We start from the raw sequence: 26,931 nt of genomic DNA, 5'->3' as shown, positions 1-26,931 counted from the left end.
AATTTTTCTATCATCCTTAGTTTTAAATAAATTATGCTTCAAAAAAGGTTAAGGAAAGATATAGTTAAAAATCTGTAAAATTTTTTAAATTTGCATGGACATACCTGTGTTAGAATGATTTTGCTGTTGCTTTTCTTTTTTAAATAGCCTCAGGCACATTCCAAATTAATGTCCAACAATAATTGGCTAGCATGTTAGTATTCCATTTTCCTTTGTAGCGGCTTTCCATCATGACTTGGTGGAAAAAACGTTCACCATGTTTGTCACTTACATTTCTGAGGTTGTCCAGGAAAAAATCCAGATGTAAGTGGAGGAAATGTATTTTCAAAGACATATTACATCCCATAGCTCTATATGAAGTAAGAAGTTGATTAACAATATTGTGGTAATTGTCGAATTTTTGTTTGCCAAGAAAACTTTTGCAAACATCTTTAAATAAAACCCAAGCTGCACTCTCTTCATTATTTAACATCGAGTTAAATATGTCATCTTTGACTGACTCTTATTTGAGGACCAACAAATATTCCTTCTTTAATTTATCCTTCACTTGGATTTAGAAATTTCTGCCTGATGTACAAAAATCCGGGACTATTATTCTTCATTGCTTTTGCAAAATTTTTCATTACTCCTAGCTTGATATAGAGAGGGGGTAAAAATATTTTTTGGGGTTCAACTAATGGCTCATGAGTTATATTTTTCCCATTTGGAGTTAAGTTATCCTGTTTCTTCCACTCTTTGGTAACATAATGTTTATTCCTAGCTCGGCTGTCCCATTCGCAAAGAAAACACATGTACTTAGTATAGCCTTACTGCATGCCTAACAAACTAGTTATAACTTTCAAATCACCACATATGCTCCAGCTATGCTTTTTATAATTTATTTTTTCAAGAACATTTTTCATCACATCATATGTCTCTTTCAAATTAATACCATAAGCAATTGGTATCGAAGGATATTTGTTACCATTGTGTAGTAGAACCACTTTTAAACTATACTTGGACGAATCTATGAAAAGGCGCCAGTCCTCAGGTTTATGAACTTGTCCTAAGTGCAACATAAGCTCATCAATATTTGTGCAATAAACCAAATTATTTTCATCGATAAAGCACTGAGAAAGTTCTTTTTGTTGGCTTAAAAGCTCTAAATCTTTGTATTTTTTGAAGTAAATTTCAACGCAGTCTTGATCCTAACAGTTCAGCTTGATTTATCGATAAATTTAATTCAGCTTGTGATATAAGATGTGGCTTATTGGAAGATAATTCAAAATGAAAATCATTGTTGTCTTTCTCAGTACCGCCTGATTCTTCATCACTGCTTTCAAAACATATATTCACAGGTGGCTCAGGAACTGGAATAATTTCACTGTGAGGTACAGGTCTGATTGCTGATTGCAATGAAGGATATTTTAGAGTATGTATAGATTTTTTTAGAAATTCAGACACTTGTTAAACAAAAGTAACGATTACATGATCCTTTGGTTCTTACCAAATGGCAAAACCTTCTGTGTACCTTTCAGCCATTCTCTTAAATATACAGAACAGATAGTGCATACTATATGAGGAACTCACATCTTATCCTGATATGCTTTTTTAATTAAAGGTATGTTTATTCTATTTGATTGTACGGTAAACTCATCACATACATAACAAAAGGCATCCACATCATTTACACAATTTCGAGGCATTATGACACTGCACTGTTAACAAACTTTAGACAGCAATACTACTGAACAAGATTAATTCATTCCTAAATCCATTACAAACAACGCAGCTGTGTTTTTAGCTGCATGTTTTGCCCTGAACAGACATGATTAATCTTGTCCATGAAAGCTCACTATTCAGTATCAGATATGATGTCATAATATGTGACTATGATATGATTTAATTCTTTGTCTAGTATTGTTTATCTATAGTTTAGAAATTACGTTAAAAAAGTTACAACAAAAAATAAGCTACAAAATACAAATAGGAGCTTTTAAAATGCTAACTTTACATTGAAAAATGAAAAAAATCATTTAATTGAAATTTTAAAATGTTTAAAAAATGATGGGTGATAGAAAGATTCTGAGTTCATATTCATTTTCAGCATAAAAAACAGATTAAAATCATGTATTGCATGTTAGAAAACAAAAATTATGTTTATCAGTGTTATTTTTTAATTGATGTTCTTTCTTAGTACAATTTACATCTTGTATTGTTTTTATGTAGTTAATTTTGCTTTCTTCAAGTATAGGATTTACATTGTGTGCTTCATTAACAGTTAAAATGCAGTTAGTAGTTGTCGACCTGTAGAGTTTTTTTCTTTTTACTTGTTTATTTTACTCCTGCAACAATAGGCTTACACCCCACATATTCCAGCATTTTATTGGTAGTACACTGCCCATAGCGATCATCATCTTAAATCTTGCATGCCACTCAAAAATCTATGTTGTAAACCGTATTCTTTAAAATCACAAAAAAGATAACAAACATTTCCAGTTTCCCCTTGAAATTTTTTCACAAAAAACTTACGATGTTTTTTATCTCTGCTATCTTGAACTGATTTGCTTGTATTATCTTGTGGAATTATTTTAAAGAAATAGTCTTCTAGAACTCTCATCACATTCTGATTTATGCGAGACAAATTTAAGAAAATCACCACTACAACACCTTTGTATCCTGAAATATTTGTTGCTTTAATTTAGTCAGAGATATCTTGTCTTATCATGTCTTTTCTATGTTCATGATGTGACAATTCATGCAACTTTGTAATAAATTTTTTGTTTACTGTGCCAGGATATGTCGGTAATTAAAACAATAAATTGGAGATGAGAGATGTAAAAGAGCTACTGATAGCATAAAAAATGAACTGATATTGATCTGTTCACCTTTCATACTGAAAGGCAGGCATTTAACTCTTACATCTGTTTAAGGTGGAATTATCTTGATGACAACAGATGACATTTTCATATATATTATTCATAATGTCAGATGTTGTGCATAATATTTATCAAACAAAAAGGACAAAATATAATTAACTTTTAAATAATATATAAGTGTAATAATATAATACAGTGTGAGCACAGGAATTTTTGTTACATCTGTATTGATGTATATTGATACAGACTACTTAAAAAGACTCTGTAACCTTTTAAAAAGTAAATCTAAGATAAAAATAGAAATAGTACCAAGGTATATTATATACATTTTTTTTATCGCATTTGTTACTGGTAGAATCATATGGTCAAAACATCTAAAAATTTTATTGATTTTATAGCAGTGTGGTATGTGATAAATAAATCCAACTTCATTTTTTAATAACTCTAGCTGCAGTCCTTTTAATATTTTATGCACAAGATTGAATATTTCAATCTGACCGTTTCACTGTTATATATTTACTTCCTAAATCTTATTAATTTATTGTCTTTTTCATTAGTATATAGTAGTCAATAATAAAATTTACTTTTTTATTTAACATTTTAGGTAGTCAGTCACCTCTTTTAGTTGGTAATAGGACTTGTAAACAGTGGAATGATGATTCAAATTTTAGTACAAGTTTAGAAAAAGTTTGTCAATCAGTTTTTCAAAAACATTTCGGTAGTGATGGTGATAAAGATGAACGTGATAGGACTAGAGGTGAAAGTGAAGATAATGATGAATATATTAATAATAATAACGATAACAGTAATAATAGTAATGGCAATAAAGTGAATAAAGATAGGGAAAAAGATAAGAATAAAGACAGAGACAGAGAGAGGCAGAAGAAGTTGGAATATTATAAGGTAGTGTACAGTGATTTAGGTGAAAGTGATCACGAGTGGCAACCAGCACAAGGTGAGAGAGTGAAAAGAAGAAAAAGAAAAACTGATTCGGATAGAAGAGGCTCGAAAAGTAATGTTGATAAAGAAAATTTTAAAGAACATCAGATAGATTGTAATAAAGAAGGTACGTTCAATTACTAAATTTCATCTTTTTTTTGTAATTAATAAGCAACTTATTATGCATAAATAGTAACTTTTTAATTTGAATAAATCTCTGGTTATATCATTAAATTTTAAGTTATGTATTAATGGATTTCATGGAGTGATTACTTCAGTTAATAAAAAAAAAATTATTCAGATTTTCTACTCAGGATCACCACCCTTAACATTAAGCATACAACTAATAAACTAGAACATGTTTCATTAGGTAAATTAGATACTGTAGTTTTACCAGATAGACTTCTATAAAACTTTTGTTTACGCAACCAAATTTTTTGTTGTTAACATTTTGTAGGTGGAATAAAAGTTGATGAATTCCTTAATATGTGCAGTTATGAGAAAACGTTATGTAAATTGCTGTTATTTTGTGATTTTACTTTTCCGATGAATTTAGTTAGAATAGCTGTATTTTTTTTTTGTCTTCAGTCATTTGACTGGTTTGATGCAACTCTCCAAGATTCCCTATCTAGTGCTAGTCGTTTCATTTCAGTATACCCTCTAAATCCTACATCCCTAACAATTTGTTTTACATATTCCAAACGTGGCCTGCCTACACAATTTTTTCCTTCTACCTGTCCTTCCAATATTAAAGCGACTATTCCAGGATGCCTTAGTATGTGGCCTATAAGTCTGTCTCTTCTTTTAGCTATATTTTTCCAAATGCTTCTTTCTTCATCGATTTGTCGCAACACCTCTTCATTTGTCACTTATCCACCCGTCTGATTTTTAACATTCTCCTATAGCACCGCATTTCAAAAGCTTCTAATCTTTTCTTCTCAGATACTCCGATTGTCCAAGTTTCACTTCCATATAAAGCGACACTCCAAACATATACTTTCAAAAATCTTTTCCTGACATTTAAATTAATTTTTGATGTAAACAAATTATATTTCTTACTGAAGGCTCGTTTCGCTTGTGCTATTCTGCATTTTATATCGCTCCTGCTTCGTCCATCTTTAGTAATTCTACTTCCCAAATAACAAAATTCTTCTACCTCCATAATCTTTTCTCCTCCTATTTTCACATTCAATGGTCCATCTTTGTTATTTCTACTACATTTCATAACTTTTGTTTTGTTCTTGTTTATTTTCATGCGATAGTTTGTTTCTGCTTTGTTTGGTATCATGACTATAACACTTTTTTTGAAGTTGATGGAAATTCCCCTTTTTCATAAATATTACACACCAGTTTGTATAATCTATCAATCGCTTCCTCACCTACACTGCGCAGTAATTCTACAGGTATTTGTCTATTCCAGGAGCCTTTCTGCCATTTAAATATTTTAATGCTCTCTTAAATTCAGATCTCAGTATTGTTTCTCCCATTTCATCCTCCTCAACTTCCTCTTCTTCCTCTATAACACGCATTTTCTAATTCATTTCCTCCGTATAACTCTTCAATATATTCCACCCATCTATCGACTTTACCTTTCGTATTATATATTGGTGTACCATCTTTGTTTAACACATTATTAGATTTTTATTTATGTACCCCAAAATTTTCCTTAACTTTCCTGTATGCTCCGTCTATTTTACCAATGTTCATTTTTCTTTCCACTTCTGAACACTTTTCTTTAATCCACTTATCTTTCGCCAGTTTGTACTTCCTGTTTATAGCATTTCTTAATTGCCGATAGTTCCTTTTACTTTCTTCATCACTAGCATTCTTATATTTTCTATGTTCATCCATCAGCTCCAATATATCGTCTGAAACCCTAGGTTTTCTACCAGTTCTCTTTATTCCGCCTAAGTTCGCTTCTGCTGATTTAAGAATTTCTTTTTTAACATTCTCCCATTCTTCTTCTACATTTCTACCCTATCTTTTTTACACATACCTCTTGCGATGTTCTCCTAAAAAATCTTCTTTACCTCTTTTTCCGCAAGCTTCTCTAAATTCCACCGATTCATCTGATACCTTTTCTTCAGGTTTTTAAACCCCAATCTACATTTCATTATCACCAAATTATGGTCGCTATCAATGTCTGCTCCAGGGTAAGTTTTGCAGTCAACGAGTTGATTTCTAAATCTTTGCTTAACCATGATATAATCTATCTGATACCTTGCAGTATCGCCTGGCTTTTTCCAAGTGTATATTCTTCTATTATGATTTTTAATTTGGGTGTTGGCAATTACTAAATTATACTTCGTGCAAAACTCTATAAGTCGGTCCCCTCTTTCATTCCTTTTGCCCAGCCCATATTCACCCACTATATTTCCTTCCATACCTTTTCCAATGCTTGCATTCCAATCTCCAACTATTATTAAATTTTCATCTGCTTTTACGTGTTTAATTGCTTCATCAATCTCTTCGTATACACACTCTACCTCATCATCATGATGGGCGCTTGTAGCCATATAGACGTTAACAATCGTTGTCGGTTTAGGTTTTGATTTTATCCTTATTACAATGATTCTATCGCTATGCGTTTTGAAATACTCTACTTTCTTCCCTATCTTCTTGTTCATTATGAAACCTACTCCTGCCTGCCCATTATTTGAAGCTGAGTTAATTATTCTAAAATCACCTGACCAAAAGTCGCCTTCCTCTTCCCACCGAACTTCACTAATTCCTAATACATCCACATTTATCCTATCCATTTCTCTTTTTAAATTTTTTAGCCTACCAACCTTTTTTAAACTTCTAACATTCCACGCTCCGACTCGTAGAATGTTATTTTTTTAATTTTCTGGTGATTCCTTCCTTAGTAGTCCCCACCCGGAGATCCGAACGGGGGACTAGTTTACCTCCGGAATATTTTACCAAGGAAGGCGCCTCCATCATTGCTATATGAAAATGCAGAGAGCCACATTTTCTTGGAAAAAAAGCAGCTGTAGTTTTCCATTGCTTTCAGCTGCGCAGTACTCAGAGGACTGAGTGATGTTGATATGGCCGTTTAAGTCATTCTGACTCACGCCCCTAACAACTACTGAAAGAGCTGCTGCCCTCTTTCAGGAATCATTCCTTAGTCTGGCTCTCAACAGATACCTCTGCGATATGGTTGCACCTTCGGTCCAGCTACTCTGTATCCCTGAGCACTCAAGCCCCCTCACCAACGGCAAGGTCTCATGTTTCATAGAGGAGGATAACTGTATTAAAGGAAAAGTATTGTCCATTGTACTTTCATCACTGCCATGATCATCATGTCAAAAATGGGGTTTTGGGATATTTGCAAATCTTTAGGTTTTAGGCTCCAACTAGTTTATCTAGACCAAAAAAAAAACGTTTGTGTCCGACTGCTTTTGGCCTTATATCTCAGGATTGACTAAATCAATTTTCTTCAAATTGCAGAAAGCAGAATAAAAAATATTAATACTATCTGGAATGGATAGTCCAAAGAAATTATTTACTAGGATCTAATGTCAGTAAGAATTATAAAATCAAAAAAGAAATAGGATTATTTTTACAAAACATAGCTACAAATAAAAAACATCTTATTTTTGTCCTTAGAAAAATATATTAAAATAAGGGTTGCACTTGCCTTATTTTCAGTTTAATTTATAAGCTAAGTTTGAATCATTGCTGAACTTTATTAATAGAAAATGAGAAATTCAAGAGCTCTGACTTAGTAGTTTGATTATAAATACGTAAAACATTATTGTTGGTTTATCTTAGATTAAAAAATATTGCTATTGACAACATGATAAATTAATTTTCTTTATAAATTATGACAGTGTGTTATATATATTTTTTAATGTTGTCATTTTTGTGTTTGTCATTTTACTGTAATTTCTGATGAGCAATGATTTACTGTTTATGTAAACTTAGACGACTTGTTATTGTTTGTGATGATCAATACTACATACAAAAATATCTACTAGTGCGTAGAACTAAGATTTGTTTCTCAATTCCTGTATATCTTAAAGCAAATATTTTATTTATTTATTTATACGTCAACTAAAGGTTGACCCCCCCCCCCAACCAATATCACTTGCTGATGGATGTTAATGAATTTTGTAGCTTGTCAAAATTGTCATGCCTGACCAGGCCAAACCATAACTCCATATGAAAGATTGAGTGCTATGGATTGATGAGATTTCATTTCCTTCATTTGTTCTTTTTCTTCTCTCACTTTCTTTTTAATAGTTAATTTAGTTATACCTTATAAAAGAGATTTTCATTATTTTATTTACAATAGACTCTGGATTTATATCTACATATTTACAAATACTTGTATTATTATATTAAGGCATATAACCTGCACTAAATAGAAAACAATATAAAATTAATTTTATTCTGTATGGTAAGCAGCTTTATCCGATTAATTTATGAGGTTATATAAAAAGTACAGTATCTGGACTGTGTTGAGTAATAACATAGATATGGGGGTATGCAATTATAGCAGATATAGAAACACAGATAAAATGGTGTAAGATGCATACAGCTTAAGTCATAGATACATCTGTAATAATTTATTATATTAACATATATTATGTACATTACATGGTGTGTTTTTAAAGTAAGATCTGTTTGGAGTTCACTGCTTACATGTGCAATGTAAATATATGGTGCTTGCGTAGCAACATTTATAATTGAAATGACATTTATCCATTTGTAATGAGTGCTGCAATTTGTGATTTCGCTAATGGTTAAGAAGAGTAATCCAATTTTTTTTGCAAAAAATAAATTTCTGCAGCTGAAATTCAAAATCACATTTGCGACATTTATAGGCTGAATATTATTAAGGCTTAAGTAAGACAGTACGGCCATTCATTTTGCGAAAAGCAAACGAAGATTCAGGATGAATAATAACAGCCAGCCATCAGTTGTAACAGATGATTTGATTGAACAAGTTGATATAAATTTGAAAAAACTGGTGCTTCACCATGACATAATTGTCTTAGATGTTTCATGATCTTTAATTGAAGTTTTGAATGAAAAATTAGGCTATAAAAAAATTTTGTGCCTGATGGGTGCTGTAAATGTTCATCAACACAGAAGAAAAAACATCTTATTGGAGTATATGAATTTTTGCAGTGTTATGAAAATGAAAATGATGAATTGTTGGATCATTTTGTTATCAGTAATGAAACCTAGATTTCTTATTCAAACATGAAAACAAAGCAGCAGTCAATTCATAATCCATTCATCATCGATCATCGGTAATGCATTCTTCTTTGGTCTAGCATCATGGTAGACCAAACAAGAACATTCAGTAAAGAAGCTTATGCCTACTGTTTTTTTTTGGGGGGGGGGGGAAACTGTTTGCTTGTCAAATTTAGTGACTGCAGATGTATTGTGAATGCTGATATCTATTATGAAATTCCAAAAAGTCTTAGAAGAACCATAAAAAACCAGTGTAGGATGTTATCCTGTGGGATTTTGTTTTTGGATAACAATGATCAACCATAAATGGCAAATTAGACGGTGAGGCGATTGAAATCATTTTGTTGGGAAATCTTAGGTCATCCACCCTATAGTCCTGACAGCTCCCAATGATTATTTTATTTTTCTTCACCTTTGTTGCTTCCTTCTTATGACTGTTAGTCATGTCAAGTGTCACAGTAAAAAACTTTTATCAATCTGTTACCACTTTTTTTGAAAATTTACATAAATTTAACTTTTTCAGCTGTTCATCTATAATGCAGTATTCTTCTGATTGTGACAGCCAATAACTATTAACTTCCTGTTGTTTGTTCATTAAAAAAAACCCTTTTTATGCAATACATCATTTATAAGAATTACACTTCTCATTAATGAAATGCTTTTATTTATTTTTGCATAATCCCTTGAAAGGCACCAAAATGTGAGAGACAATTAAATAATCCCTTTTTTGTGGGTTTTTTCAGAAGGTTTGGATAAAGCCAGTAGTAGTAGTAGCAACATCATTGAAAATGCGCAGTCTGCAACTGCAGGACAAGAAGTACAAAGTTTAATGGGATTGGATTGGCTATTTGAACATACTGACAGTGAAACAGAAAAGTGTAAACCTACTGCACGTAAGTGAATTTTCTTTTCTTTAATAATGAAAACTAATTTTTTATGTTTTTTTTTTACTTTAATAATTGTTTTCATTATTTTAATTCACATTGTTTTATAGTAGCTTACTGTTGTTTTGTTCTATAATTTCATGTAAATTAAGATTCTGATGGATTTGCTTACTTACATGCACTTGCATGTAATACTAATTATTAACATTTTTTTGTAATAAAACCTTTTTTTAAAGGAATGTATATATTATTTTCTTAGGAAAAAAAGATGAATTGTTTATTATAATTAAGGATGAAGTTATGTATATAATTGTTTAAGTTTTATTTGGAGTAAAAAATAGTTTGAAAGTACTGTACATCAATAAATTTATATTTTAATGTTTAAAACAAAGAATGAAGATGAGTTAGTTGTCTTGATTTCTTCTTAATACAGTTGTTTCTTGTCTTTATACAGTTTAAGACATTTACTTAAAAATAAAAAAAAATAAAAATTAAACCATTGACACCCATATTACCTAAAAAATGTTAATTTCCAGATTTAAGTAAATTGAAAATATAATATGTTGAGATCATTCCTCAGAGAAATAAGTGGTTGTATAATATCTAAACTTTATGATGCATTTATTGGTTTTTGAAATGTGTTTTTATGTATATAGTTTGTGACTTGAGTAAATATTATTATGTTTATTTCTAATAGAATGAATATAGAATTATATTTGTTACTCTAAATTTTCAAATTATTACAATTGTAATTAAATTATGATCTTCATTCGATAATTAAAGAAACAAAATGGCAACAGAGAAAAACTAATAGAATAGAATAAACTGAAACTGTCTGACGTTCAAGTCAACTCCTTTGACATAGAAACTATCAGCCGTTTGAAAATAATTTCCAATATTATAAGACCTTTTGTTTATCTCGAAATATTGGCTTTGCTTAAAACATTTACTGTGGAAGAACAGCGTATTGTGATAAGATTTTTAAATCTGAAGGTGTAAATTCAGCCAAAATTTACTTGCAGATATTAAAAGGGTATGGTAAAAAGTGCCTTGACTATACAGACTTTTATAAGTGGATTGAACAGTTGAAATCAGATATAACAATTGTCATTAATTTTCATTGTCACGCAAGACCGATGGATGTTTTGACTGATGCTTTGCAAAATTGTTTTAATGATCGTATTTAGAAGGACAGATACATAAAAATTTTGTAAATTGTTTGAAATCTGTAATGCAAGTATCAGCACTGTTCATTATTCATGATAAGCTGAATTTATTTTACCACAAAACATGGCTTCAGAGACAGTAGACTCAAAATCGCAGACACTTATACAGAACAGTATTTTTAGTGGGACGTATACTTTTATAGATCGCATAATAACTTTTGATGAAACTTGAATTCATCATTTTGAACCATAATCCAAATATCGGAGTATGAAATTGAAAAATCCGAGTTTCCCCACCAGGAAAAAATTCCAAACCTACACATCAGTCCCTACCTCGCACTATGGAAATATTTTTGTTTGGTCCTCTTAAATAGGTTTATATAGCATCAAGTTTTGCAACAATGCACAGGTCAAGAATACAGAAGAAGTATGGCTCAGATATCAAGGTAAACGATTCTTTACTATTTGAGTAAAACATTTTTAATCAAAGGTGTCTGTTATTGGTCCTTGACATTGTATTGTTTAGAGTGGAGTCATTGAAATTATGACTAATATGAATTCATCATAATTATTAACTTCTATCAGAAAAATTGTCAGAATAATTAATAAAGAAATCTGAATTTTAAATCTAGTTAACAATGAAGAGTGTAGAGGAAATGATAAAAATGTTGGCCCCTTATCAAGATTGGATCTCAGGACTAGCTGATCTGTCTGTAACTATATGACTGAGCCCTTATGTATGATATGGGCTCTCAAATTATGATAGCTAATTTATGACTACTCTCCAAAAACAATCAGGTTGTTATAGTAGTGATCTACTATTCATAAAATTAAAATGCACTTGTAAAAAAAATATATATATTTATATATTAATATATATTCTCTTTTTCTTTAAATTTTCGTCTTGCCATACATTTGTCATTGGAATTTCATAATAATGATAAACTCAGTATACTGAGTGTATCATTTTAAAATCAGGTTGTCCTAAAAGATTTAATATTTTTTATTAGATCATTTATTTAATTTTTCTTGAATAATGTTGTTTCTGAGGCCAGTCAAATTCTATAATTTATAAATAGTTTAAACATATTGCAATCTAGCAGTGAAATATAATTTTGTTAAAATTAATTAAAACTTTAATATTATCAGGGTAGATATTTTTGCATGTTGGATTAAATTCATTCTCAGACATCAAATTCAAGATAAAATCTTTGATAGATTTCAAATTCTATTTTTTCATAAAAAAATCTTTCTGAAGAATCAATGTAATTCTACAAGAATATGCTTAGATTATAAAAAAGAAAAATTAGTAATTGAACAATTTGAAAATTCATTTGAATAAAATATTATCACATCATTCCTGGATTTCTAAAAGCATTTGATTCTGTCAATCAGGAAATTTTATTTAACATTTTAAAAGTTATGAAAGTAATAAAAAACTTAATTTTAATTAAAGAAACATTAACAAACATGTTTTCAAAAATAAAATTTACAGCAGAAATCTCAAAACCTCTTTCAATGTTAGAATAAGATTAAGATAAGGAGGTGGGCTATTCCTGTTTCTATTTAACACAGTTTTAGACAAAAGTATAAACATTTGGTAATTAAAGTTGAATGAAAGTAAAATAAATTTTTAAATTTGTGAAAAAAAATAGAATTGATATTAGTTGTTTGACCTTTGCGGATGAACTTGCACCTTAAGCGAACAACAAAAAAGAGACGGAAATTCAAATCAGTATTTTAAAATAATTCGCACAGCAACAGGATTACAAACATCATTTGAAAAAAAAAAAGAATTTTTCTCTAACAAAATACAAAAAGTGTTAAAAATGTCTGTAAAAAATTATTCAACCAAACAGTATAGGCAAAAAGGTAATGAAATTTGGGTAGATAAAATAGAAAATGTATATTTAACTCGGTGCATATACAAAAAAATTTTTTATCGATTAGCATAAAATGAAAGCATTATAACTGTGATAAAATCAGAGAAAGTTTGTATGCATTTGATGTTTAAGTGTACCATAAAGCCAAACAATTACAAAATATTATGAAAAACAAACAAAAATTTTAAGAAAAATCTATGCCCAAAAATCAAAGTTTGGATTCATTTAATAAAATCTAATGATGAAATTTATAAAAAACAAAAATATTTTACAAAGTATTATAAAACAAAGATTATGATTTTACTGACCCGTATTCTGAATGAATATTATCAATTAAAAAATGTTTCTGATTTTTACTGCATCAAGAAAATTAAATTAAACCTGTTTGTGGAAACAGAAAAAGACCTGGAAGAATTAAATATTTCTGTTGATGATATTTTAGAAAAGATGGAGTAAAGGTAAAGGTTCATAATTGGAATTCCAAAAACTGAAAGAAAAGAAACATCACAGTGAAGCATCGTAGAAGACATCGGAGAATTAGAATTCATAAATGCAGAGAAAATACTGGAATAGAGAAATGGTCCATATTCAGTATTATAACTCAGTATATTTACAAAAAAGGTTTTTATTGATTAACATAAAATGAAAGCATTATAACGCTGATAAAACCAGCTGTTATTAGACAGTTAGCCTGTAGTTCTTTAAGAAAGAAAGTAAATGAGTAAATATTTATTACATATTGCAGTTTGATGTTAGTGAATAAAAAGTATAAATAAAACTAATATTATAAACTATAATTAATTCAAATATTTTTAAACTTAAAATAATATTACAAAATTTTTAAAAATTTTCTTTATACTTTTTAGTCGTACTTTAATCAAATATATAATACATTGTATGAGTTTAATTAGTAGATTAGTTTAGATTTCAAAAGATACCATCATATATTGAAATTTCCAATTTATGTCATTTTTTATGTCAAATGGCTGGCGGATTTGTCATCTGCAACCCCAAAAACCCCGCATAGCCGTTTTACAGATTTTGTAATTTTTTACACTTGCACCCTTAATTTACTTCCATATGGGGGGATGTTTGCAAAAGTAATGGTGGTATATTGTATTGTCACCCAACCTTAGTAACTGTGCAAAATTTCAGCAATCGGCAATGTCAGGAAGTTTGTTAAATTAAGGAAGCAAAATTTGAGGACAAACATGAAAAAAAAGACATTGTGGGTTAAAGAAAAGCAAGTAATAAAATCAGTTAGTCTGGAGAGTCGCCTTTTTCAGCCACCTCTACAGACTCACTAAACAGCTCGTAAACTATGAAGAACAAGAACTAAGATAAATGGATCCAAGAAATAAAGTTCGATATGAAGGTCTTAACTAAAAACTGAAGAAATGATCAAAAAAATGAGAAGTCTTAAAATAAAAATTAAAATAAAATTTTTTAAATGCAACAATACCTTTTTTCCTTTTTTTTGTTATAACTATGCTTTGACAATTTTTTTTTACACAACTCCCCTTCAATAAAAGAAAACAACCGAACATAATCACAACAGAAAAAATGAGGGTCGCCAGATTGAAAAATATGAAACTGATGTGAGAATGGAAGAAACAGCAGCAAGCTAACTCTGCAGCTCGTTCTTCAAAGACTTAATGGACATGAAACGACTTAAGTGCTTCAATTGGGCCGAAAAATATGTAGTAGTTTATGAGAAATGTTTCTTGCCTAATTTCAATGTTTTATAACTTTGAGAAGTGGCATTTTGATGTATCTGGAGTAAAAAGGGATCGATTACTATATTAGGTAGTAATATTTATTTATCTTTTATCAAACAATTTTTAGATTTTTTGAAAATTTGTAGAATATTTGTAGCAGAAACATTTAGTGATTACTGTAAGTGATATCTTCATCTTTCAAGATGAAGTGATATATTAATTATCTGGCCCAGAATATGTTTGTAATTAAACCTCAAAGATGAGAAACAGTTAGGTATTAAAATGGATAGTAATAAAATTTAATCTATATTATTTGGCAGCTGTGTTTCCTCATTGCAATTGTTTGACATGGCAGCTCGTTTGTTATATTATCTGTGTAATTTTTGTTGCTCATTTTTGATCATTCTTGATTTAAGTTAATCAAACTTTAGTTGAGCAAAGGTTTACTATTTTTAACTAATAATTATGTTTTTACATCATTACATCTGTCAGTTATTATTTAACTTTTTCTTTAGATTTAATTGCTTTTTACATTTTGTAGCTAATCACAGCTTATCTTTACTTATTATTTTTATTTCCTGTAACACTGTGTTTTGTAAACTGCAGTATTTATTTTAAATATATTATTTACTACTATTACTGTTGATATCTTCTATAAATTAGGGATAACAAGTTCATGTCCAAGATTAGCGCCTATTAGTCAGCAGTCTACTTCTACTCTTTGGGCTTACACGCTTTCTGATGATACAACTTCCGATACTTCAGCAAGTCCCCCGTATAGTGAGTACTGTATTTTAAAAGAATGAATTATTGATTTAAATATATATATTTTTTTTATTTAATTACTAACAAAACACATCATACAATAATTCATTCAAGCACGCTTCAAATTTGCTTCAGTTTTTTGTCGCTCACCTCACTATGCCTTTTTTTTTTCGTATTCAGTTTTTGTTTTTCTCATCACTCACTTATGTTATTCATTTACAGAAGAACTTTTGTGTTTTGTTATTTTTATGTTTTTACTATTTTTTTCGCTTTGTGTTTTATTAACTGGCTTGTTTTTTGTTGATTTTTTTTTTTTTAGCTTTTGATTTTCAATAATCATAATTCTTAGGCTTAATAAATGTTGATTTTAATGCTTCTTTTTTGTATTATAGCACTATATGTGCATTGCAGGCTGTACTAATATAGATGTTTGATGTTTTAATTGATGTATTTAATTTTCCTTTTTTTTTGTTAGAACTCTACTTTGACAATTTTTCTTCTTTATTTATATTTTATTGTGTGTGTAATTTTGTATATGACATGGGGATGTAAAATTTCCTATTTTATTGGTTTGGTAATTTGATAATCTTAAACATATGTAAGTATATATTCTATAGTTACATTTTCGTTATTGTGATTTTATTAATTAAAATTTTCCCGGTATTTAGTGACAGATGATAGTAATTCATTGTCACTATTTTTTGCTGTTATAAAGGAGTTAATAAGTCAGAAATATTTCAGCAGTCATAATTTACCCTGAGATAATTTTTTTTTTTGAAACCAAAACATTAATACTTATTGATTACTAAAATGAAAATACTAAAGATGAAACTGTATTTTTTAAATTAAATATTCAACAATTTAAAAAAAAATCATTTTTTTGCTTTTAACCTTTTCGTTTAAAATCTAGTTTTTAACATTTAAAAAACTATTCATTGACAATGAACATTCTAGTTTTTGGTTCAAAATGCAATGTACCATAAAACTTTTATCCCTGAATAAGTAAATTCTGAGAAAAAGGTATGTTAATCTAACAAAAAGTAAAAACACTAGGTGGTTAGTAAATTATAAATCACATTAAAAATCAGCACAGAAAAATTATTTATTGCTTTTCTAAAATTCTGATAGAAAAATATGTGGAACAAACAACTGAAATATGAACCATTGAAATTGAAGCATAGTAAATGTTAATGAATATTAACATTTTCATACTGAAAATGTTAATGAAATTTAAGAATTATTATTATTGTTAATTTTTTGACCTTACTATTTTTCTTAATTAATGAAAAAAAAATAAAAAAATTAAAGTGATTGGTTAGTAGTAGTATAAGATTTTTTTTTAAATTATCATTCTCCCCAGAACTGAGCAAACCTCTATTCGCCCACCTATAAACCACTATTTCTAAGTCAAGAGTTGTTCAGTAAATAAAACAATAAGTGTCTGTAAAAAATTATTATTTATATTTTAACATGAAAGTAATATTAATTTCAGCCTAATCCCAGGCTAAATTTTGGTACTTGTCCCATCTTTCAGTAAAGTCTCTTATTCTACTAGTAAAGAATTGTTCACCTTTATGTCTAAGCCATTCTTGTACTATATTATGACTGAACTGGGTGCTGAACATAGTGCCATTCAAAAACTTGAGAGAACCAATCAGAAAACTCTGGTAGTGCAGGATTGGGACTGTAAAGTCAGGACTCAACTTCTGAATAGCAGCTTCCCAAGTCTTTTTGAGCTGTGTTGAAGTGGTGGGTGTTATCATACAGAGGAATTACATGTGAGAGAGAACCAGGATGTTTTATTCATATTTCTGACATCACTATGCTTCGGAATGTCACAATAGCACTAGCAGTTGATTTTTACATTGTTCTTTGAAATAATTATAATAAATTGAGCCTTTATAATAATAAAACACCATTGCGTTACTTTAATGACTGATTAGTAGGTTTTTCTGATATTTCCAATCTGTATTCTGACATTTAAATTCTGGCTCAAAAAGATGAAGCCATGTTTCATTTCAAGTTATGCAATCTAAAAAAGCTAAAAGCATGTTTAATTTAACATAGGTTGGATGGGAAGTCCCTTTATACCAGCTATGAAATTATTGGGATAGGTGCACCTTACCTTCTATGGATCTAAAACATCTGTGTGGGTTTCTCCATGTTCAAAATACAGCTGTATGCACCTTTATGTCCGGTTAATCCGCATCAGCGTATCAGGAATGATAATTTCAAATATTGGTTGAACAATGTCTTGGAGCTGCTCATTGTTGATGTATCTGCGTTTTTTGATCTCGTGTTTTACAAAACCCCAGAGTGCATTGTCAGGTGTGGTGAGGTCAGGACTTCTTGCTGGCCAAGGCAATACTCCGGTAACTCTTGTGACCCGCATCCAATCCAACGACTTATAAAAAATTTCATTGAAGCATCTAAAAACATTCAAAGTAAAATGTGCTGGAGCACCATCTTATTATGTTTATAATGATGTCAGCATTTTGCCATTGATTCTGGAAGCAACCACTTATTGGTCATTTTCAGATAACTGTGTCGATTAACTGCAGCATCAAAAAAATAAGAACCAAGGAGATGTTCAGCTATGATCCCAGCTCAAATCATAACATGAGGTGAATGGTGTAAGATTTCCTCAAAAAAGTGAGGGTTGTCTTTCACCCAGAAAAAAACATTTCATTTGCAGCGCTTTGATAAATCCCACACTCATCTGAGAATATGAAGTTCTTTTAATCGTTTGCTTTCAGAAAGCATTCAAGCAATAACTGACGTGAATAAACACATTGATCAAGATCATTGTCACTCAATTCTTTAACTGTGGCTGGTCAAAAACATTTAACTTTCAAGTCCTTCCACATTGGTCTCACATTGTCGATCTTGGAATGCCGAACTCCGCAGAACATTTGCATGTTTATTTCATCAGTCATCGTTGAATCGATGTCCCACAGCATTACATGTCTCAGCTAGAATGCTCAGCCTCCCGCTGCATGGCGCATCAAGAACACTTCCTGTTGCAAAAGCTTTCTTCTCCCATGTCAGTGATGGTGACAGTTTCCCAAAACACACAAGGAAGTCATTCATAATGTTCTCAATGTTTTACTGGTGTGTTGATGTTTATGGACCCTGTTTTTGAACACTGTCATCATAGAAGTCTGCCACCTGACTTAATGACCACTGGCAACATGGTTGCTTTGACACCATCATCGTCATTATGGTGCTGACCATCCAGATGTTTCTTCAATTGCAGGAACAAGTGGTAGTCACTGGGGGCTAGATCAGGACTGTATGGAGGGTGATCAAGTTCCCAGCCAAATGATGCGATGAGTTCTTGAGTTTGATTAGCTGCATGTGGACAGGCATTATTATGAAGCAAAAGGATTCCTTTATTCAGCATGCCTTTTGTTTTGGATTACACAGCACAGTTTTTTTAAGGTCTCACAATATGTCATAGAGTTTATTGTGTCACCACGAGGCAAAAACTCCACCAGCAACACTCCCTTCCTGTCCCAAAACATTGTATACATGATTTTCCAGGCTGAAATTGTCTGTTCAAACTTCACTTTCTTGGGTGAAGTTGAATGCTACCATTCCATGGATTGCTGCTTCAATTCCGGTGTAACGTAAGCCACCCATGTTTCGTTATCTGTGACAATTTGGCTTAAAAAATTATCACCCTCTACGTTGTACCGCTCAACACACTGCCTAAACGTTTGGTTTTGTGCACCTCAGTCAACATTTTCGGTACCCAGCGTGAGCACAATTTTCAATAATTTAAGTGTTCAGTCATAATTTCATAGACAACATTTCTTGAAACTTGAGGAAACTCTTCAGATAGCGAAGAAATCATAAAGCATCTGCTCTCTCTCATTTTTTTGTCAACTTTCTGTACCAAATCTTCAGTAATGACAGAAGTTCACCCAGTCCCTTCCTCATCATGAAGATTCTGGTGGCCATCTTTAAAAGCTCTAACCCATTTTCGTATTATTCCATTGTTTATAATGTTTTCTCCATACGCTTCACTGATCTTATGATGAATTTCAATTGCTTTCCCGCCTTTAGCACTTAGAAAATGAATTACACCATGTATTCTGCAGTTGGCAGGATTCTTGATCAGCAGAGGCATTTTAAATACTCACAAATAAATGTAAGCACAGTTGAATATTTCCATGATGACATCTGTGGCTTGCCAACAGATGGAGATACACAGTGAGCATGTCTGGAATCCCAATTGTAGCATAGCAGCAGCGGAATTTCAAAACAGTACTTCCTTTAAAAACACGCCTCATATTATACGATCAGATTTTGTTTTATAACACAGGTTAACAAAAAAAATAATAATTTGAAACTGAGATAAAGGTAGGTTAATTAGAATGTATCTTTTATGCTGAATCTTAAAATGAAATCCATTTTTCTTCATCGCCCTCAGATTTTTAGTTATGACACTTTAAACTATTGAGAAACTTCCTAAATAATACAATACAAAAATAATGATAATAATTACAATTAAAATTTCTACCTTTACTGTGCAGACATTTACGTTTATCTTAATTTCTTTTTTCTTATTTTCCTTTTGTGTTCAGTGAAGTCTTCTCTTTTTATCATTCAGCAGTAGTTACTCATCATAGATTCATCCCATCTGCCTTAATAACATTGTTCCATCTGCAATATATCTTGGTGGAACCTTTCTCCTTAATCATTGCTGATGTCACCCAAGTTTAAAGGGAAAAAGTCCAAATAAGTATGTAAAAAATGAATTTTCAATGACATTCTGCCACCTAAATTTTTGTAGTTCACTAAGAGGTTTTCAGCTCTTTTGTTTCCAAGAAAACCAGTAATGACATCTTTGAATGACTTCCATACTAGTTCTTTAGAACTCAGTTTGCTGTCAAATATATTTTCATGGATTAATTTTCTTATTTGTGGCCCAATGAATATTCTCTCTTTTAATTTGGCTTCACTTAATTGTGGAAAAACCTCAGTTAATATTTAAAGCCATCTCCATCTTTATCTAATGCTTTTACAGAATTCTTTATCAGGCTTAATTTTATGTGTAGAGTTGGTAAGGTAATACGACAAGAAGGTAATACGCCAACAAAATATATACAACATATATTTTGTAAAGCCACTCTAGAGACCGAGAAGCCATATCTCTTTCAGGTCAACAATGCTTCATCACGAGTGTTCATCATACTTAATAGATTTAAAAATTTTTGACTTGCTTTCATGTGTTTCTTTCATTTCTACAGCATGTGCTACTAGTGTAGAAAAAAAACTTATTTTAGTTATGTAAGTAACAACACTGCCTCTAAGCTTCTTTTTGATGAGTCTATAAATAAACGCTGATCATGAATAATATATTCAATGTACAGTTCAGACATTAGCCCCCTAATGTCATGGCAGTAACAAATTAGACCATCTCTTCTAAAGTATTTCAGTAAATTTTTGTTTTAATTTCTATATATTGAAATTTTAGTATTCTTGTTTAATAAATTCCATTCTTTAAAACGTGAACCTAGTTCTGCCTGTTGTTTCAACAAATACAAGTCACGAATTAGATCGCTCAGTTCTGCTTGTATGATGAGGTGAGGTTCAGTATTTGGTTCTTCTGGAATGTAATTAATATCTATTGATGTTGAGGATTCATCAGTTGAGCCTTTTGGGTAATCACTAATTTCTTCCAAGAAGTTGGAGCGATCAGAAACAGTAAATCAACACTTTGAGACCAATACTTCATAGCTGAACGAACATTTGGGTATGCGATACTGCTTTTATTGTTTTCAAACAAAAATAGCAGTCATCATAACGGTTAGTAGGCTCTTGCCAAATTATAGATATGCAAAAGGCAGTGCTCTTTCCTTTTAACCACTGGGTTAGTTTAACGTTGCACTTGATGCATGCTACATCTGGAGCCAAGGATTTATTGGTTTCCCAAGGAACAGTCAAAATAATGTTTGTAAGTAGTTTTCAGCAGATTCGATAGTGGTTTCCTTGACTTTTCATGGTGAATTCTCTGCAAACACAACAAAAAATATTAGGAGAATTTTTACAAGCCCGATTTTTATTTATTGTAAAATTCAATTTGATCTAATGAATGAAAGTAAACTTAAATATTGCAGAAATATTTACTTAATTATAAAAATAATTAAATTTTATTTTATAAATTTTTAATTTACGAAAAATATTTCATAAAATTGTTTTACCATGAGTGCAATGAAACAGCTCGAAACGTATGCGTGCAGGCAAACACACAACAAATATTGATGTTCAATAAAATAATAACAAAAGTTGTTCTGTCATAAAAATCTTTCACTAAATTTATGGCATCACTTATGAAACAATCTTTATGTGATATGTGTATGATAAAATCACTACCGCAACTAAAGGACACAGCAAGTCATACCAAGAGCTGAACTCATATTGTAGAAAATTTCATCATGTTGTATTGCTCATTACTTAACTCGCTGACATGTCTATGGCTTGACATGAAATGACATCATTCGACTGCTATGTATTAAATGTAGGTCTACAGCATGTATAACAGTATAAATCAGATGTAAATAAGCAAAGATACAGATTACTAACTTACTTGTATTGTTTGTTCAACAAATAAATTTAAGGGGTTGTAACTTAAGAACTTTTCATAATGAGTTGTTTCATTATACATATTCAGATTCAGCTTATAAAATACTATATAGAACACCTACTCCCTTTTCAGTTCCAAATTTTATGTTGACAAAGTGTAATCAATGTGAAAAAATACTCGTAAATTATTTCTTAGGTAAACTAGTCTTAAGTAGTCATCAGTTAGAACCCTGATGAATTTAATCATCGAGGTGAGAAAATTTTCATTATTTCCGTGAAGTAGTAGATGATTATTTAAGATTTATTGTTGTTATTGACTTTAGTATAAATCAGTACTCTTATTATATTTGAAAAGTATATGCATGTACTTTTTTCTTCCTAAATAATAGAGCCGAAGGAGAAACGTTGTGAAGATTCTGGAAGTTCTACTAACACAACACTTAGTGCAGATAATGAAGTTACTTCTAAATTATTAAATTCAGCTGATAGAAATATAAGTTGTAATAATGGTCTGCCTGGCAGTAGAAGAAATCACAGTTCTTCACAAGGTGCTATACCAAAACAGCTTTCAAGATCAGGTGAATCTATTAATATGTATTCTATTGTGTTGTTTAGTATTAATATAATTTATTTTAATATAGATAACATAGCTACTTTTTTGTTATATCAAAATTAATGATGCAAAGAATACCAGTTTTCTCAAATTTAATCATATTGTCAAGTTCCCAAATGAATACGCCTAGGTCTCATATTCTGAATTTCAGTTTCTAGTTTATACATATATAATCATATTTCAGGTTAATAATTTTTAAAAAAATATATTCTTTTTATGAAATTAATGAAAATAGTAAAAGTTTAAAAAAATTATGAAAGTAAAGTAAAAAACAAGAATACTAAATGTATTGTAAAGATTAAAAATAGAAATAAAAAATAAAAACATATTCATCACAAAGACTTTTTCTTAACCATTTTAATTTAAATGTAATTTTTAAACTTCTTACAGTTATCCTTAACTAAAATAGTTGACAGCTTTTGTCAATGTGTACTACCTACTGTCAGGTTTTAAGTAAAAGCACATTTGAATATGTTAAAAGTCAAGTCTTATTCTTTTTTTTATTATTATTAAACTTGTGATGATGATAATAATGTTGAGTTGCTTCGAATCAACTGTTGATAGAAGTATGATTAAATATTTTACTTTTTACCAGATTTCTGCACTCCATGCTGTTTCTCTGCATCCAGTTTCCATTGGTGTCTTTCTTATACATCCACCACCACCATATTTCTTCCCTTCATAGCATCTTCCACATCCTCCTTCCAGCAGCAGGTCTAGAGCATCCTCTTTTCTTCTTTCTCTTGGATATCTGTTCCAAAACACTCTTAGGAAGCCTTGAAAAGCTACCTCACCTGCATTCTGCTGGAGATCACCTGTAATGTCTCTCTCTGTTTACATACCCCTTCTTGTATTCTCATACCTATTTTCTCCAATCTAATTTTTCTCATGCATCCTCCATACATCCATCTCTATTGCCAGTAATCTTGATTTGACCCCTTTATTTGGTCACCACATTTCTGCTTCATAACTCTCTGAACCATGGTACGATAAATTCTTTCCTTAATAACTCTAGCAATCTTGTTACCTCACCAAATAGAATTTAAGGGTCTAACATGCTTCCTTTAGTCGTGTGGTTTTGTAGCTTCATCATGACTATTCCCCTCTTTATTAAACAATTCCCCAAAAGACTTATCCTTAGTCACTGGTATAATTTCCGTTCCCAGACTAAGATCAACCACCTCTCTCCAGCCCACACCTAAACATTAACATTTACCAAAATTTGCCTTTATAATCACTATTTAATACTTCTTTTGAAGTTTCCGCACCATATAATTAAAATCATGCTCATCCTCAACCAACACAGTCTGGTCACCGATGAAATACATGGTAAATATATTTTTATCTCCCACCCTTTCACATTTCCAGTGCCACCTCCTTATCGTTGCCTCAAGATACAGTTTTAAAAGAGTTTGTGACAATCATCACCCATAATGTAGACCTTAACTTACTGCAAACAATTTTGTCAAACTATTCCCTATCTTTATTCTCACAGAGTTTTATTCATTTAATTCCATGGATGCATGCATGGAACTATTCATTTGCATGGGTACAAATTTACTCCAATTTCCATCAACTTCTTCCACAAATTAAAATATTAATGGGGACATTGTTATATGCTTTTTTAAGACTTTTTTATTTTCAGTCATTTGACTGGTTTGATGCAGCTTTCCAAGGTTCCCTATCTAGTGCTAGTCGTTTCATTTCGGTATACCCCCTACATCTAACATCCCTAACAATTTGTTTTACATATTCCAAATGTTGCCTGCCTGTACAACTTTTTCCTTCTACCTGTCCCTCCAGTATTAAAGCGACTATTCCAGGATGCCTTAATATGTGGTTTATAAGTCTGTCTCTTCTTTTAGCTATATTTTTCCAAATGCTTCTTTCTTCATCGATTTGTCGCAACACCTCTTCATTTATCACTTTATCCACCCATCTGATTTTTAACATTCTCCTATAGCACCACATTTCAAAAGCTTCTAATCTTTTCTTCTCAGTTACTCCGATTGTCCAAACTTCACTTCCATATAAAGCGACACTCCAAACATATACTTTCAAAAATCTTTTCCTGACATTTTTAATTTTTGGTGTAAACAAGTTATATTTCTGAATGAAGGCACGTTTCACCTGTGCTATTCAGCATTTTATATCGCTCCTGCTTCGTCCATCTTTAGTAATTCTACTTCCCAAATAACAAAATTCTTCTACCTCCATAATCTTTTCTCTTCCTATTTTTACATTTAGTGGTCCATCTTCGTTATTTCTACTACATTTCATTACTTTCGTTTTGTTCTTGTTTATTTTCATGCAGTAGTTCTTGTGTAGGACTTCATCCATGCCATTCATTGTTCCTTCTAAATCCTTTTTACTCAGCTAGAACTACTACATCATCAGCAAATTGTAGCATCTTTATCTTTTCACCTTGTACTGTTACTCTGGATCTAAATTGTTCTTTAATATCATTAACTGCTAGTTCTATGTAAAGATTAAAAAGTAATGAGGATAGAGAACATCCTTGTCAGACTTCCTATTTTATTATGGCTTCTTTCTTATGTTCTTCGATTATTACTGTTGCAGTTTGGTTCCTGTAAATGTTAACAATTGTTCTTCTATCTCTGTTTTTAACCCAATTTTTTTAAAATGCAGAACATTTTATTCCAGTCTACGTTATCAAATTCCTTTTCTAGGTCTACAGATGCCAAGTATGTTGGTTTGTTTTTCTTTAATCTTCCTTCTACTATTAATCTGAGCGCTAAAATTGCTTCCTGTGTCCTTATACTTTTCCTGAAACCATATTGGTCTTCTCCTAATACTTCTTCCACTCTCATCTCAATTCTTCTGTACAGAATTCTAGTTAAGATTTTTGATACATGGCTAGTTAAGCTAATTGTTCTCTATTCCTCACATTTATCTGCTCCTGCTTTCTTTGGTATCATGACTATAACACTCTTTCTGAAGTCTGACAGAACTTCTGGTTTTTCATAAATACTACACGCCAGTTTGTATAATCTATCAATCCCTTCCTCACCTGCATTGCGCAGTAATTCTACAGGTAATCCGTCTATTCCAGGAGCCTTTCTGCCATTCAAATCTTTTAATGCTCTCTTAAATTCAGATCTCAGTATTGTTTCTCCCCTTTCATCCTATTCGACTTCTTCTTCCTCTATAACACCATTTTCTAATTCATTTCCTCCATATAACTCTTCAATATATTCCACCCACCTATCGACTTTGCCTTTCATATTATAAATCGGTGTACCACCTTTGTTTAACACTTTATTAGATTTTAATTTCTGTACCACAAAATTTTCCTTAACTTTCCTGTATGCTCCATCTATTTTACCAATGTTCATTTCTCTTTCCATTTCTGAACACTTTTCTTTAATCCATTCTTCTTTCGCTAGTTTGCACTTCCTGTTTATAGCATTTCTTAATTGTCGATAGTTCCTTTTACTTTCTTCATCACTAGCATTCTTATATTTCTACATTCATCCATCAGCTGCAATATATCGTCTGAAATCCAAGGTTTTAAACTAGTTCTCTTTGTTTCGGCTAAGTTCGCTTCTGCTGATTTAAGAATTTCCTTTTTAACATTCTCCCATTTTTCTTCTACATTTTCTACCTTATCTTTTTTACTCAGACTTCTTGTAATGTCCTTCTCAAAAATCTTCTTTACCACCTCTTCCTCAAGCATATCTAAATTCCATCTGACACCTTTTCTTCAGGTTTTTAAACCCCAATTTACATTTCTTTATCACTAAATTATGGTCGCCATCAATGTCTGCTCCAGGATAAGTTTTGCAGTAGGACGACTTGATTTCTAAATCTTTGCTTAACCATGATATAATCTATCTGATACCTTGCAGTATCGCCTGGCTTTTTCTAAGTGTATATTCTTCTATTATGATTTTTAAATTGGGTGTTGGCAATTACTAAATTATACTTCATGCAAAACTCTATAAGTCTGTCCCCTCTTTCATTCCTTTTGCCCAGCCCGTATTCACCTACTATATTTCCTTCCTTGCCCTTTCCAATGCTTGCATTCCAATCTCCAACTATTATTAAATTTTCATCTCCTTTTATGTGTTTAATTGCTTCGTCAATTTCTTCGTAAACACATTCTACCTCATCATCGTGGGCGCTTGTAAGCAAATAGACATTAACAATCGTTGTCGGTTTAGGTTTTGATTTTATCCTTATTAAAATGATTCTATTGCTATGTATCTTGAAATACTCTACTCTCTTCCCTATCTTCTTGTTTATTACAAAATTTACTCCTGCCTGCCCATTATTTGAAGCTGAGTTA

At 31.0% G+C, this 26,931-nt stretch overlaps 1 protein-coding gene across 3 annotated transcripts in view; it reads left to right on the top strand.

The window, feature by feature from the left end:
* Nucleotides 1-26,931, top strand: part of pcx (pecanex) — a 192,970-nt gene that overhangs the window by 68,555 nt on the left and 97,484 nt on the right. For 2 of the 3 annotated variants that reach the window (XM_075377880.1, XM_075377878.1), the window contains exons 8-11: nucleotides 3,463-3,924; nucleotides 9,746-9,895; nucleotides 15,317-15,433; nucleotides 22,399-22,587. In XM_075377880.1, the coding sequence (XP_075233995.1) occupies nucleotides 3,463-3,924; nucleotides 9,746-9,895; nucleotides 15,317-15,433; nucleotides 22,399-22,587 (918 nt within the window). The remainder of the gene's footprint in view (nucleotides 1-3,462; nucleotides 3,925-9,745; nucleotides 9,896-15,316; nucleotides 15,434-22,398; nucleotides 22,588-26,931) is intronic. The other variant, XM_075377879.1, reaches the window with a different exon arrangement.

Source organism: Lycorma delicatula, chromosome 10, assembly GCF_047948215.1.
Source record: "Lycorma delicatula isolate Av1 chromosome 10, ASM4794821v1, whole genome shotgun sequence".
In the NCBI taxonomy this organism is placed as follows: Eukaryota; Metazoa; Arthropoda; class Insecta; order Hemiptera; family Fulgoridae; genus Lycorma; species Lycorma delicatula.
The sequence above is the reverse complement of the archived record's forward strand: the minus strand, read 5'-3'. Positions and strand labels throughout refer to the sequence as shown.